The 13,176-nt window shown below is 39.5% G+C and overlaps 1 protein-coding gene across 4 annotated transcripts in view; it reads left to right on the top strand.

Annotated features, from left to right (window-relative positions):
* Window positions 1–13,176, top strand: part of LOC141807386 (cadherin-18) — a 342,498-nt gene that overhangs the window by 295,976 nt on the left and 33,346 nt on the right. For all 4 annotated transcript variants that reach the window (XM_074693358.1, XM_074693357.1, XM_074693356.1 and 1 more), the window contains 2 exons: window positions 154–275; window positions 3,888–4,005. In XM_074693358.1, the coding sequence (XP_074549459.1) occupies window positions 154–275; window positions 3,888–4,005 (240 nt within the window). The remainder of the gene's footprint in view (window positions 1–153; window positions 276–3,887; window positions 4,006–13,176) is intronic.

Below are 13,176 nucleotides of genomic sequence, written 5' to 3'. Positions count from 1 at the left end.
AAGTGGATTCTGCAGCATCACATCCCTCAGTGCTTTTATTGTGCCACAGCCGAGGAGACGAAGAAGAGGAGCAGGCAGCGTCCCAGTTTGCATCACACCCTGTCAGCGCTCTGCTTTGTTATTAAAGCTTCTCTGTTTCTCCCTCTGATGCAGACAACCCCGGCCTTTTCAGTCACGTCCCCGTTACCGTCCAGGTGCTGGACATGAACGACAATCCCCCTGAGATTTCCACAGACGAGGAGGTCATAGTGTGTGAGAACTCCAGACCGGGTCAGGTGAGAAACACGCACACCCACACACACGACTAGAACTGGATCGTCTCCCCTCACCTTTAAACTCATTTACGCTGCTCATTCCTGCCTGAACTGTTTCCCTCAGCACTTTTAGCTTGCTTACCGCGAGCTGAGTAGTAACAGACTCGAGAGGCGAGAGCTGCTTAATCACCCTCATTCAAAACGAGTATCTTAGCAGCAAACCATGACAGCTCTAAATCGAAGCTCATTCCAATTTGCTCTCAGTAGTCTTTGATTCATTCGAATTAAGAAGGGGTTTGAGATATAGAGCAATCAGCGGCAAAGGAAATGGCTAAAAGGCTGCTGGAGTAAAGACTGAGAAGACACAGCTAAATACATTTTTAATAGTTTGCAGCCAGAAAAGTTTGAATTAAAGTTTGCATTGAATTTGCTTTATAGCCTCAGGGTTCCTGGCCCCGGGGATTAAGCGGGAGGATAATGATGTGTTGAAAGAGGCGAACATCACTTTTCAGTGGACGTCAAATGTGATTAAATGAGCTGCACAGTAATATTCTTACATCTGTATGCGTTTTAACTCCAACAATATGAACAGACATGAGGGATTTTAATGATGGCTCAGCAGGTGCCCATTAGAGGCAGCGGTCAAGCTGCTGAAAGTGCTTTAAAGAGGGGCGTACTACTCTCTACTCACTACTCTCCTACGTTTAAAGCTGGGTAATATTCATATGTTTTAGATGATTCTGATTCATGTTGAAGGGTAGGGCCTCAAACACCAAGGCCTGCCCATAGCTCTGCGCCCAGTTGGAGAGAAGGGGGTTTCAAGAGAGAGGAGTCTTAAAGAGACAGCAACAAGAATGATAAGGGTTTTCTAAAACACCAGTTGAAAATAAAACAAAGGGGTTTTATGAGTTGTAAATCATGTAAAGCTACTACAAAAAACACAACACTCCATTTCTGTGACCCATTTAAGCAGTTTTATTAAAGTGGTATTACAATAAAAATGTTGCATCATGCTACAGATGCTGCACTAGTGACTGCGGCGTCTCTATAATGTATTCGTTTCAGTCCTTTATGTTCAGTTTTTAACAAAAATAAGTGCTTTGTAACATCATGGCCCATCGCCACGCCAAAGCCGCCATGCCTTCTGAAATCTTATCTTTTCTTTTTTGGATGTATTTGTATTGCACATGGATCTTGTACATGCAACCAAAACTTTATGAAGATAGATTAGATAGGGCTAAGTGATGGTTTGTTTGTTTTTTTTTGTTTTTTTTTAATTTTAAGAAAAGTGTTAGGTTGTGGTAATGTTTTTTATGGGGTATTTATGTATTAAGCGAATCAGAGGTAGGCCGTAAAAATGTTTGACACTAAGTTGGAAAAAGTTAGGGACATAGGGTTAAGACCATGATGGGAAATTTGGTTTTAAAAAATCAAAGTCCACTGATAGTTTCTAAAATCATTTTTCTTTTTTTTTTGATTAATACTTGTTTATTTGAATTTTTTTTAAATATTATGTTCTAATTATAAAACATAATAAACATTTTTGAAAACGCTTTAAGAAGCAATCTGTAGATTTTGATTTTGAAGGAAATCAAAGTACACAGATTGTTTCCTAAATCATTTTTATTTTTTAAAATATTTTTTTAATTCAATTTTTATTTTCTTATTTCATTTTTTTTTGTTGTTGTTATTTTTCATAAATCAAATTATGATTATGTAACATAATAAATATTTTTAAAAATGATTTAAGAAAACTATCCATGGACTTTGTTTTTGTTTGAAGGAAATCAGAGTCCATAGATTGTTTCCTAAATCATTTTTATTTTTTAAGAAATATTTTTAATTTAGATTTTTTATTAATTTTTTATTATTACGTCTTTTATTTATTTATTTATTTTTTTAGTTTTTAATATATTATATTATAATTACATTATTTAATAAATATTTTTTATAATGATCTAAGAAAACTATCCATGGACTGTTTTTGTTTGAAGGCAATCAAAATCCAGAGAAAGTTTCCTAAATCATTTTTATTACAAGAAATATTATCCACCATTCACTTTGATCATTAAATAAATTGTAAGAACACTTACGTTATTGTATGTTCTGAGTTTCTGTTGCCTTGGTTACCAACTAGTGTTTGAGCCAGCACAATTATTCAGAACAATCAGACGTTATTTGACCAGAACCTTCTTAATAGGTGTTCTATGACATTTTCTAACAGACACCCTGCAGCCAATCAGAATACAGTATTCACCCAGACTATGTTGTAAAATGATGTAATAGTGAATGAAGCAGAGCTGTGAACAGCATCAGTACCAAAAATACTGAGGTGATGATAACCCAAAGCAAGCTAGCTGTAGCTCAGCTAACGGCGTGTAGTAAACACAGATTTTTGGAGTTAAATTGTTTTATGGGATGTGTTCCCCAGGCGTGGTTACTGCTTCATTTCTCTCAGAGATGTGATAGAAAGCAAAAAATAAGTGATGCTACCAGAAAATCAGCTAGAAGCAGCTCAGCTCACAGCCCCTTGGAAAACCTGATACCCAAACCTGGTCTTGTTTCTTGAACTTTTCAGCTTAGCATCCTATTAGCACAGCACATCTCAGCCCAGGAATGATGGTTTAAGCTGTAGCTCAGTATGTTTTACTCCAGGTCTTTTTTTGATCTCACAAGGGGTAGATCACAACCCAATTTAGCCAACAGCGAGAGGAGGAACTAAGAGATACGGTTCAGTGTTTCTGCAGCAAGGCAAATCAAGCTTAGAGCCCCCTTAGACACGGGCAGAGATACATCAAACTGTCATTAAAACCAGAAATGGTACCACAGAGGACAACGGCGCACCCACTCAGAAATCAACGGAGCAGTGATGTTTCCTCAGGCAGGCGTTTTCAAGCTAACAGCCAATTATATCACTTCCTCTGCTTTTCAAAACAGCCCATTATCCAGATTTCTAGAAGTAATCAAGTGGCGTTTGGCTGGTATTTCACATTGATGCAAAACAAAATCATTACAGTTTTAATGTCAGAAGGGTTAAGACAGGAAGACAGCACAAAAGCTCCTCGCCAGAGCCGCCCTGTCGACCGTGACATCCTCATAACCGGAGCACACAGAAACCAGATCCTGACACAGCTAAGGACAGGACAACCAGGAGCACAACAACAGCCCAAAATCTCACACTGGAGATAAGAAGTCCCCGCGGTGACAGACACTATCCGGTCGTTTTTCTCCTCCACTCCGACTTTCTGTCCCCACTCTCACTGTGTCTTTTACCAATTAAGGGTAACAAGGCGACAAAAGTGGCAGCGAGGTTGCCCTCAGAGCGCCCCTGTCATTGTTAGATGCCAGCTTCCCCCGTGTCGCCACAAACCTAATGCTCTGAAATCCTCGCAGTTTGTAGAGAGGCAGGTGGAGGAGGAAAAACTGTAACAAGAGGAGTTGGCTGTAGGTCAAAAGAACTCTCCACTCTCACCAATTATAATCAGCGTAACATGAGACATACATCAGGAACCAAATCATCCTTGTGCTCGGTGCAATTAGTGTGAGAAGTGATTGCTAACGGTGCAGCGGCTGATTAAATGTAGCATGTGTTGCCTTTGGAGAGTAATTTACCCAGTGTCCTCTGAACAACAGGTGATCCAGACTGTCACGGCGGTGGATAAGGACGACTTTGCCAACGGACAGCGCTTCTCCTTCGCTTTGCCCAGCCAGCTACCGGTTAATCCCAACTTCACCCTGAAAGACAATGAAGGTAATTACAGTGATCAATATGTTTGTTTGCATTTCTTATGAGTTTTTCCCTCTGCCTCAAGGCGGAGGAGGCGGAGGAGGCGTTGGCGCTCCTCTCTCATTGCTCACATTCAAAGATCTAATAAGCCATAGTGATTTCTTCATACCTCGGAGGCCCCGTGGAAAAACGTGGCGTGTCAACCGACATGTCACCGTCTGAACCCCTCAGAGGACCTTCACGAAAACATAAGAGTCATAGAGGTTTTGGATGTTTGCACGTTGTGTTGTCAAATGGATTACCCACTCCGCCGCGCTCTCACGGGGGCCAGGATTTCGTGCCAGCACGGCACAGACAGCAGGTGTTACCAAGGAAACTATTCCAGCCTCATGCGAATACCTAGCCTAAGGTTGGGTCTGCAATCACAGGGCTTTTTAAAGCTCTCAGCCAGAAGATCTCGCAGTCTCCCGCTGAGAGGAGAAGTTCACAGCACTCCGGATGATTTCATGAGCTGGAGAGGGAGAAGCATGAAGACAGAGAAAAGGAGCAGCAGAAAAATCAATGAGATAATAGAGGATAAGTCAGTTTAGCCCAGGGGTCTTCAACCTGTGGCTCTGGGGCCTCATGTGGCTCTTTGACTCCTTTGCAGTGGCTCCTTGTAGCTTATAAAAAATATAATTGAAACAGAGAATTTTTATTTTTCTTACAGAGGGTATTGATGATTAAAGATGTTGACACTGAACAAAATTATCCGTTATCCATTTAAAGGGATATTTCAGAAATTTAAAAAATATATTAAATAGGTCCATTAGATTTCAAGCTTATATAAAATTTTAGCAATTGTTGAAAAATGTTGCCTATTTTTTAGATTTTAATATTTTCTTACATTATGCAAACAAATGATTTTTGTTTTGCAAATTTTTCGAATAAAAAAAAAGTAAATTTTGCAAATTAATTCAATTCTATTGTATTTATATTCTTTTTTTAACCAATATTATAACATTTTTTAACATTATTTGGCAAAATTTTAAAATTTCAAAACTTTTGCTTTTTTTAAAAAAATCATAAATTTTAATTTTCAAACTTATTAGCAAATTATTGAATTTCAAAAAAGTTTGTGAAGTTTTTGCAAAGTTTTATAATTTCAGAATTTTCACATTTTTTTGCAAATGTATTAAAAAATTTAAAAAAATAAAAATGTTGCAAATTAATTTAATTTAATTAATTTTTTTACTAAAAGTTAGGAAATTTTCCTTTTTTATAGAAAATTATTGAAATTTACAAATAGTTTTAATATTTTGTAGTTTTTTAATTTTAATATTTATTTTTTACTCTTTTTGCACATTGTTGAAATTCACACAATTTTGTAAAGTTTTTGCAAAGTTTTTAAATTTTAAAAATTTGAAAATTTTATGCATTTTTTTTTTATTTTTTGCAAATTAAATAAAATTAAAAAAACACATAAGTAAAATTTTATAATTAGAAAAAAAATCTTGTTCAGAAAATTATTATTAACTTCCTTTTATAGAATTTATTCAACTTTAGCATCTTTATTGTGAAGATGAAGAAGGTTTTGTGGCTCTGAAATGATACAGGTGAGCTGAGGCAAAACGGCTCCTTGAAAGTAAAAGTTGAAGACCCCTGGTCTGGGAACTTCAGTGGTACTCAGAGACCCCCTCCTCCTCCTCTCCTCGGAGACCAGGGAATCAGACAAAGCAGACTGACTTTAGTACGTCTGTGAAGACAGAAATCCTTTGATGTTATCATTTCCTGAAAATGTGGTGAAAGTGGTTCAATCTGCAGCACTTTTACACATACTGAAACACACTGATGCAGTATTTAAAAGCTCTGAAAAAAAGATGCCGCAGCCAGAAATTCTCCCACAGGTTCATAAACTTACGACAACACGGCTGTAACCGAAAAACATCGACCATTTTACAAGACGAAGTGTCATCACTCCGTTGTCTGAGGAGGGCTTTGTGCTGCGTCCACATTTTCAGACAGACAGGAGACAAGAAACAAGATATCATCTCTGTCATACTAAGATTAATATTTTAACTGTCGCGCTTCTTTCTGCCAAAATGTTTTCAGTCCCCATCTCTTGAAAAGAGAGCACAGCATCCTGGGCTCAAACTGCGGCTTGGACTTCCTGCCATCCTGTCAAACTGTCGTTTTTTCCTCCTCTCTCCATGTAGGGATGTCCGTCTGTCGTCTAGACTCCTGCTTCTCTGAGCCTGGGCTCTGCTGCTGATGATGATGCACCGAGCAGACTCTTTCAGTTTATAATTGTAGCATCTGTTGTGTGATTCAACAACTATTCTGCTCTCATATGCTGCTGCATAATCTCTAATAATCCACACGGTGTCAATCACAAACAATTAGTCAAATGTTAGATCTTCTTCCAGATTCACAGTGACTGTGTCAAACTGAGAGTCTGGATTCCCAAGATGGTTATTATCATGAGTGTGGACTCACCAACCACATATCAGTAGGAGATACAGTCGTGTGGAGAGCAAAAGCAGGCAGAGTGCACAGTCTGTATCAGTTACATCAAATCTTCCACAGTGATCTGATTTGGGCACAAGAGCCCAGTTTTCCAACCTGTACCAACACACATTTTGGTCCCCTTCTGTTGGGGTACCAGACATTCTGATCTGATCCCAGTTAGTGGAGCTATTAGCACTAGAGTCCATTGATTGGTGGAAAGAATCGTCACTTCCTGTGTGACAGCGGTGATAGAGAACAACACATAACCCTGCACTTTCTTAGATAGAGTCGCATGTCAATCACAGAGAAGACAAATTCCTGGATGTCCTTCCATCTTCTTGCTCTTTGTTAACTGTGGCATGTTTTTTTGTTTTTGGATTTATAAGCAGGATACACTGAAGTTTTCTTTTTTTTTCATGAATTGATTACAGTGAAAATGTGATGTCTTGATTTTTTTAATTGGAATGGATCTGCAAAATTAAAAAAAAATAAAATAAAATAAAGTTAAAACATTTCTGCAACTCTCAAAAAAAATTGCAATTTTAAAAATTGGATTAAAATTGAAAATGCAAAAAAATGATAAAAATGAAAAATTAGATTAAAATTGAAAATGAAAAAAGGCAAAAAAAAGGAAAATTGGATTGAAAATTAAAAATGAAAAAAATGGCAAAAATTTGAAAAATTAGATTAAAATTTAAAATGAAAAAAAAAGGCAAAAACTTGAAAAATTGGATTGAAAATGAAAAATGAAAAAAATGGCAAAAATTTGAAAAAATGTTTAATAAAATTGAAAATGAAAAAATGGCAAAAATTTGAAAAATTAGACTAAAATTTAAAATGGAAAAAATGCCAAAAATTTGAAAAATTGGATTGAAATTGAAAATGAAAAAAAAGGCAAATATTAGAAAAATTTGATTTAAATTGAATATGAATAAAAATGGCAAACATTTAAAAAAGAATTGAACATCAGAAATTTGCATAAAATATTTTCAAATTTCAAAAATTTGCAACATTAAAAAAAATGAATTTTTCCAAAAAATGTAAAAAAAAATATTTTCAACAAATTAAACTAGATAAAAAAAATGAATTTAATTTTTTTTTAAAAGAGACAAAAAAGTGATTTAAAAAAAATGAAAAACCTGAAAAGAAAAACGAAAATTAAAAAATAAATAAATAAATAAAAATTAAATTTAATTAATTTGCAAAAATCAAAATCTTTGAGAGGGTTCCTGAATTTGATAATATAGTTTCGCTTTACCTAACAAGTGTCAGTGTCTCTAATCATCTATACCCTGAAAAAAGAAATTTAAAAGAATATATGAAAAAGTCTTTTTTTTTTTCAAATTATGTTTTTTAAAGCTACAAGGAGCCACTGCAAAGGAGTCAAAGAGCCACATGAGGCTCCAGAGCCACATATTGAAGGCCCCTGCTCTAGTTTAAAGTGAGGAATTTTAATATCCAATGCTCCCCAATAAAATCAACTATCCTGCTGTTGAGATGAAAAGTAACTTTCTCGAGGCTTATGGAAAATAAGGCTTCCCATCTTCTGTCTCCATCGTATCGTCGGCTCTCAGACACTTGAATCGAAGCTGAATCCCACTCTGAACATTCCTCCTCTTTGTGTTGAGTTTGGTGCCAGTCCAGTCTATTCAGAGCCCGTTACTTTGGCGCCTTTTCCTCCACAGTCTGTGTTGTATTTGTTGTGAAAACCTCTTGTTAAATATGGGTCTAATCTCGTCGCTTTGTAACTCTGGGGTATTGTTGAGAGTACTTCCAAGTGTTCTTCCACGACTGCCTGCAAAACATCTCTTGCTGCTTTGCCGTATGCTGTGTTAGGGACTCACGGCGTGCAGCTAATAGACGCTAACGGTGAAAAAGGACGTGTTAACTAATATCAAGCTGGCCAAATGATGCTTTTCTGCTACTGGTGCTCCATGTTCTCTCTTCTGTGTCGTAAGACGTCTGCCAGATAATGTGAGTCATCTGAGCGTGCTCGGAGCTGCTAAATGTAAATTATGCCTCAGATAGTGGTGTCAATGAAATTTCCCTGACTGACTGTTCAGTCTTTGATATGGGACTGAATGAATTGGACCGTTTGAGTCACCGTAGTCTTCCTCGGTTGGAGGTGAATGATTGGTGAAGGGTGTTTAAGGACACAGTGGTGTCAGATGAAGGTTCAGAGTAAGAGCCATTCTAAACCCCCCCCATGGATTAGTCTTTGCAGAGGTCTGTCAGAGAAACCAGGACACCTTCCTGCAGCCAGGAGAGTATCTGATGTGTGGGCTGAGACTTAGCTGTGCAAATTAAACTCTTAAAATACGAGATCTCCAATCCATATTCCTGCCTTTTTAAAATATGTTTCACTGTGGCAAAGTGATTCTCCTTAGAAGAAGCTCTTAAATTTTAGATCCCCAACCGTTCAGGGAGGAAAGCTTTCTCTCTTGAAGGGTTGAAAGCAGTTTTTTAGCAAAACATGTGCTAAAGCGTCCTTTTGGAAGCCAAAACACAGATAAATGGCCCTTTATGGAGCCAAACGGGCCAAAAACTGTCCTCTTAGGCCTCTTAGGAGGCAGGAGCACACTACAGTGTCAGTTTGGGACACAAAATGGCGCTAAGGTGCCCCTTTGGGAGCCACATGCACCATAGAGCTCTCTTGGGATCCAAAACAGAGATAAGGTGCCCATTTTGGCACCCAGAAAGACCCCAAATGGCTCTTTTGGGGGCCAAATGCACCATAGAGGATCTTAGGGTCCTCTGTGTCTTGGGATTCTAACTACAGATAAAATGCCCTTATGGGAGCAAAAAGGTCAGATTAGTGCCTCCTTAGGATCCTTGGGAGCCAAAATGCAAAATAATGTGCCATCTTGGGATTCGAAATGCAGCTTAAGTGCCCTTTTTAAAGCCAAATGGCCACAGAGAATCTTGTGATCCTTTGTGTTTCGGGATTCTCAACACAGATAAAGTGTCCTTTTGGGAGCCAAAATGTCAGATAAATGCCTCCTTAGGATCTTAATGAGCCAAAATGCATGCTGATGTGCCAGCTTGGGACTCAAAATGTGGCTTTAGTACCCTTTTGAAAGCCAAAAAGACCCAAAAGTGACTCTTAAAGAGCCAAAACGCTTACTGAAGTGCCAACTTGGGACACAGAATGGCACTTCGGTGTCCCTTTGGGGGCCACTTGCACCATAGAGCACTCCTAAGATCACAAAAACCAGATAAAATGCCCTTTTTTGGGAGCCAAAACAACGTAAAGTGTCTTCTTAGGAGCCAAAACACACGCTACAGTGCCAGCTTGGAATACAAAATGCAGCATAAGCCCTTTTGGGAGGCAAATGACCATAGAGGATCTTGTGATCCTTTGTGTTTTGAGATCCTTAGCACAGATAAAGTGTCCTTTGAGGAGTCAAAATATCAGATAAGTGCCTCCTTAGGATCCTCAGGAGCCAAAATGCGCACATATGTGCCAGCTTGGGATACAAATTGAAGCTTAAGTGCCCTTTTAAAAAAGCCCAAATAACCAAAAAGTGCCTCTTTAAGAACCAAATGCTTTCTGACGTGCCAGCTCGGGATACAAATTGGCGCTAAGGTGCCCCTTTGGGAGCCACATGCACCATAGAGCTCTCTTATGATCACAAAACACAAATAAAATGCCCTTTTTTGGTGGCCAAAAAGACCCAAAAGTGTGTTCTTACGAGTCAAAACCTATGCCAAAGTGCCAGCTTGGGACACATAATGGTGCTTAAGTGCCCTTCGGGGAGCCAAATGCACCAAAGAGGATCTTGAGATCCAAAACACAGATAAAGTGCCACTTTGGGAGAAAATGGACCAAAAAACTGGCCTCTAAGGGGCCATAAAGCACACTACACTGTCAGCTTGGGATACAAAATGGCAAGAAGGTGCCTTTTTAGGACCCAAATCCCCCATAGAGGTCTCCTGGGATCCAAAACACAGATAGAATGCCTTCTTTTGGGGTGCTAATAAGACCCAAAAGTGCCTTCTTGAAGCCAAAACACATGCTACAGTGCCAGCTTGGAATACTAAATGACGCTTAAGTGCATTTTTGGGAGCCAAATGCACCCTAGAGGATCTTATGATTCTCTGTGTTTTGGGGTTCTCAACACAGATAGAGTGTCCTTTTAGGAGCCAAAATATCAGATAAGTGCCTCCTAAGGATCCTTCGGAGCCAAAATACATACTAAGGTGCCAGCTCGTGATTCCAAAAGCAGCTTAAGTGCCCTTCTGAAAGCCAATGCAACCAAATATTGCATTTTTTGGAGCTGAAAAACACGCTGAAGTGCAAGCTTGTGACACAAAATGGCACTAAGGTGTCCCTTTGAGAGCCATTTGCACCATAGAGCAGTCCTAAGATCACAAAAACCAGATAAAATGCCCTTTTTTGGGAGCCAAAACAACTAAAATTATTCTCTTAGGAGCCAAAATACATGCTAATGTGCCAGCTTGGGACACAAAATGCTACTTTAGTGCCCTTTTGGGAGCCAAATGCACTATAGAGTATCTTATGATACTTTGTTTTTTGGAAGCCAAACCACATATGAAGTACCCTTTTGGGAGCCAAAAGGACCAAAAACTGCCCTCTTTAAAGCCAAAAAGCACACTTCAGTGCCAGCTTGGGATACACAATGGCACGAAGGTGCCTTTTGAGGGGCCTAATGCTCCATAGAGCTTGCTTGGGATCCAAAACACACATAAAATGGCCTTTTAGTGGGAGCCAAAAAGACCCTTAAGTGCCTTCAAGGGAGCCAAAACACACGCTCAACTGCCAGCTTGGAATACAAAATGGCGCTTAAGTGTTTTTTGGGAGCCAAATGCTCTATAAAGAATCTTGTGATCCTCTGTGTCTTGGGATCTTCAACACAGATCAAGTGTCCTTTGGGGATCCAAAATCTCAGATAAGTCCCCCCTTAGGATCATTAGGAGTCAAAAGGCATGCTAATGTGCCAGCTTGGGATACAAAATGGCGCTTAAGTGCCCTTCTGGGAGCATAATGCACCATAGAGCACTCTTAAGATCTGAGACAAAGATAAAATGCCCTTTTAGGAGCCATAAAGACTCAAAAGTACCTTCTTGGGAGCCAAACACACGCTTAATTGTTTTTCGGAGCCAAATGCACCAGGGAGCACTTTTGGGATCCAAAAACATGGAAAATTGCCCCTCCTCTGGGGACAAAAGACCTCAAATTGCCTTCTTAGGAGACAATATGCACGCAAATGTACCAGTTTGGGACACAAAATGGTGCTAAGGTACCCCTTTGGGATCCACATGCACCCAAAGAGCACTCTTGGGATCCAAAACACAAATAAAAAGCCCTTTTAGGAGCAAAACAAGTCAGAAAAGTGCCTCCTTAGGAGCCAAAACACAAGCTAAAGTGTCCTTTCTTCAGCCAAAAAAATCTGACACCATGGATTAGTCTTCGCAGCTGTCTGTCAGAGAAACCAGGACACCTCTCTGCAGCCAGGAGAGTGTCTGATGTGTGGGCTGGGACTTAGCTGTGCAAATTAAACTCTTAAAATACGAGATCTCCAATCCATATTCCTGCCTTTTTAAAATATGTCCTACTGTAGCAAAGCGATTCTCCTTAGAAGAAGTTGTTAGATTTATTACGACTGAGCCGTCTGCAGCAAAATATTCCCCAACCATTCAGGGAGGAAAGCTTTTTCTCTTGAAGGATTGATAGCAGTTTTTCTTGGGCTCACGCTGTTTGAGTAATAGCGCCTTTTACTTTGGCTTTTTCAGCTCGTGCCGCACACCATCCCACAGGACGCTGTTTTCCTCTATCTGTGATCTAATCCCGTGTGGGCCGGGCTGATTATGTGATTTTGTGTCATGACATGGAAGTAGAAAATTTCTCCATGTTTTAATCATTCGACAAAGCGAAGTTGAAAGAAAAGAGTTGCTGCAGACACAGAAGTGGGATGTTAGAGCGTCTAACAGGGGCCGTTGTATTTCTTCAAACAGCTTCCTCTTCCTTAACAAGAAAGCTGTTAAAGATGGTGTTCGGAGTTACAGCAACAGCTCAGACGGTTAGTTGACCACATGAAAGGAAGGCAGCCACCCAGCAAAGCCTCGCACTTGTTCTGTTGACCACAAAGTAGCTCCAGTAGAGCAGCTAAATGCCTTGATCAAGGGCACCCTTAAGCCGCCTTTCAGACAAGGACAGTGGTGCTGGCTGTAAAGCTGCTGGAAGCCCCACAAGAGCTTTCTAACCATGTAATTTAGAGCCCCGTGTACAAAATGATTCATATCTTAAAAGACGGAGAGAGTAGCTCCAATCTGAGGGAAATTTCAGGCTGTGAGAATCTGGACGTCCTCACCAACACCGGCTTTGAAGAGACGCTAAAAATGGCGGTCACCGTCTGAGAAAAGCTCCAGCTAACTTCTGACTGACAGAGAAAAACTGTTACGGTCTTATACTGCGCTGTAACAAAATTAAAGAGGATCACACACAGGAATGTTCACTGAGTCACAGCCACTGTCAGCTTCTGTTAAGCATCTCAGGCTTCAGACAATCGAGTCATCGGGTGAGACACACTTTCAGACGTAAATCCCTGCAGCGCCGCTATGTGCCGACGTCAAAATCAGAGAGAGAAGAACATGATTCTACCTGATCTGTGCGTCACAATTCACTTTCACTGCAAACACTGAGTGGTTTAAGACATAGAGCAGGCGATGAAATACTTGGAAGTTCAG

This window comes from Halichoeres trimaculatus, unplaced genomic scaffold (genome assembly GCF_033239565.1).
Source record: "Halichoeres trimaculatus isolate MK-OKI-2021-1 unplaced genomic scaffold, fHalTri1.1 fHalTri1_scaffold_18, whole genome shotgun sequence".
Lineage (NCBI taxonomy): Eukaryota > Metazoa > Chordata > Actinopteri > Labriformes > Labridae > Halichoeres > Halichoeres trimaculatus.
This window is presented reverse-complemented; position numbering and strand designations above follow the sequence as displayed.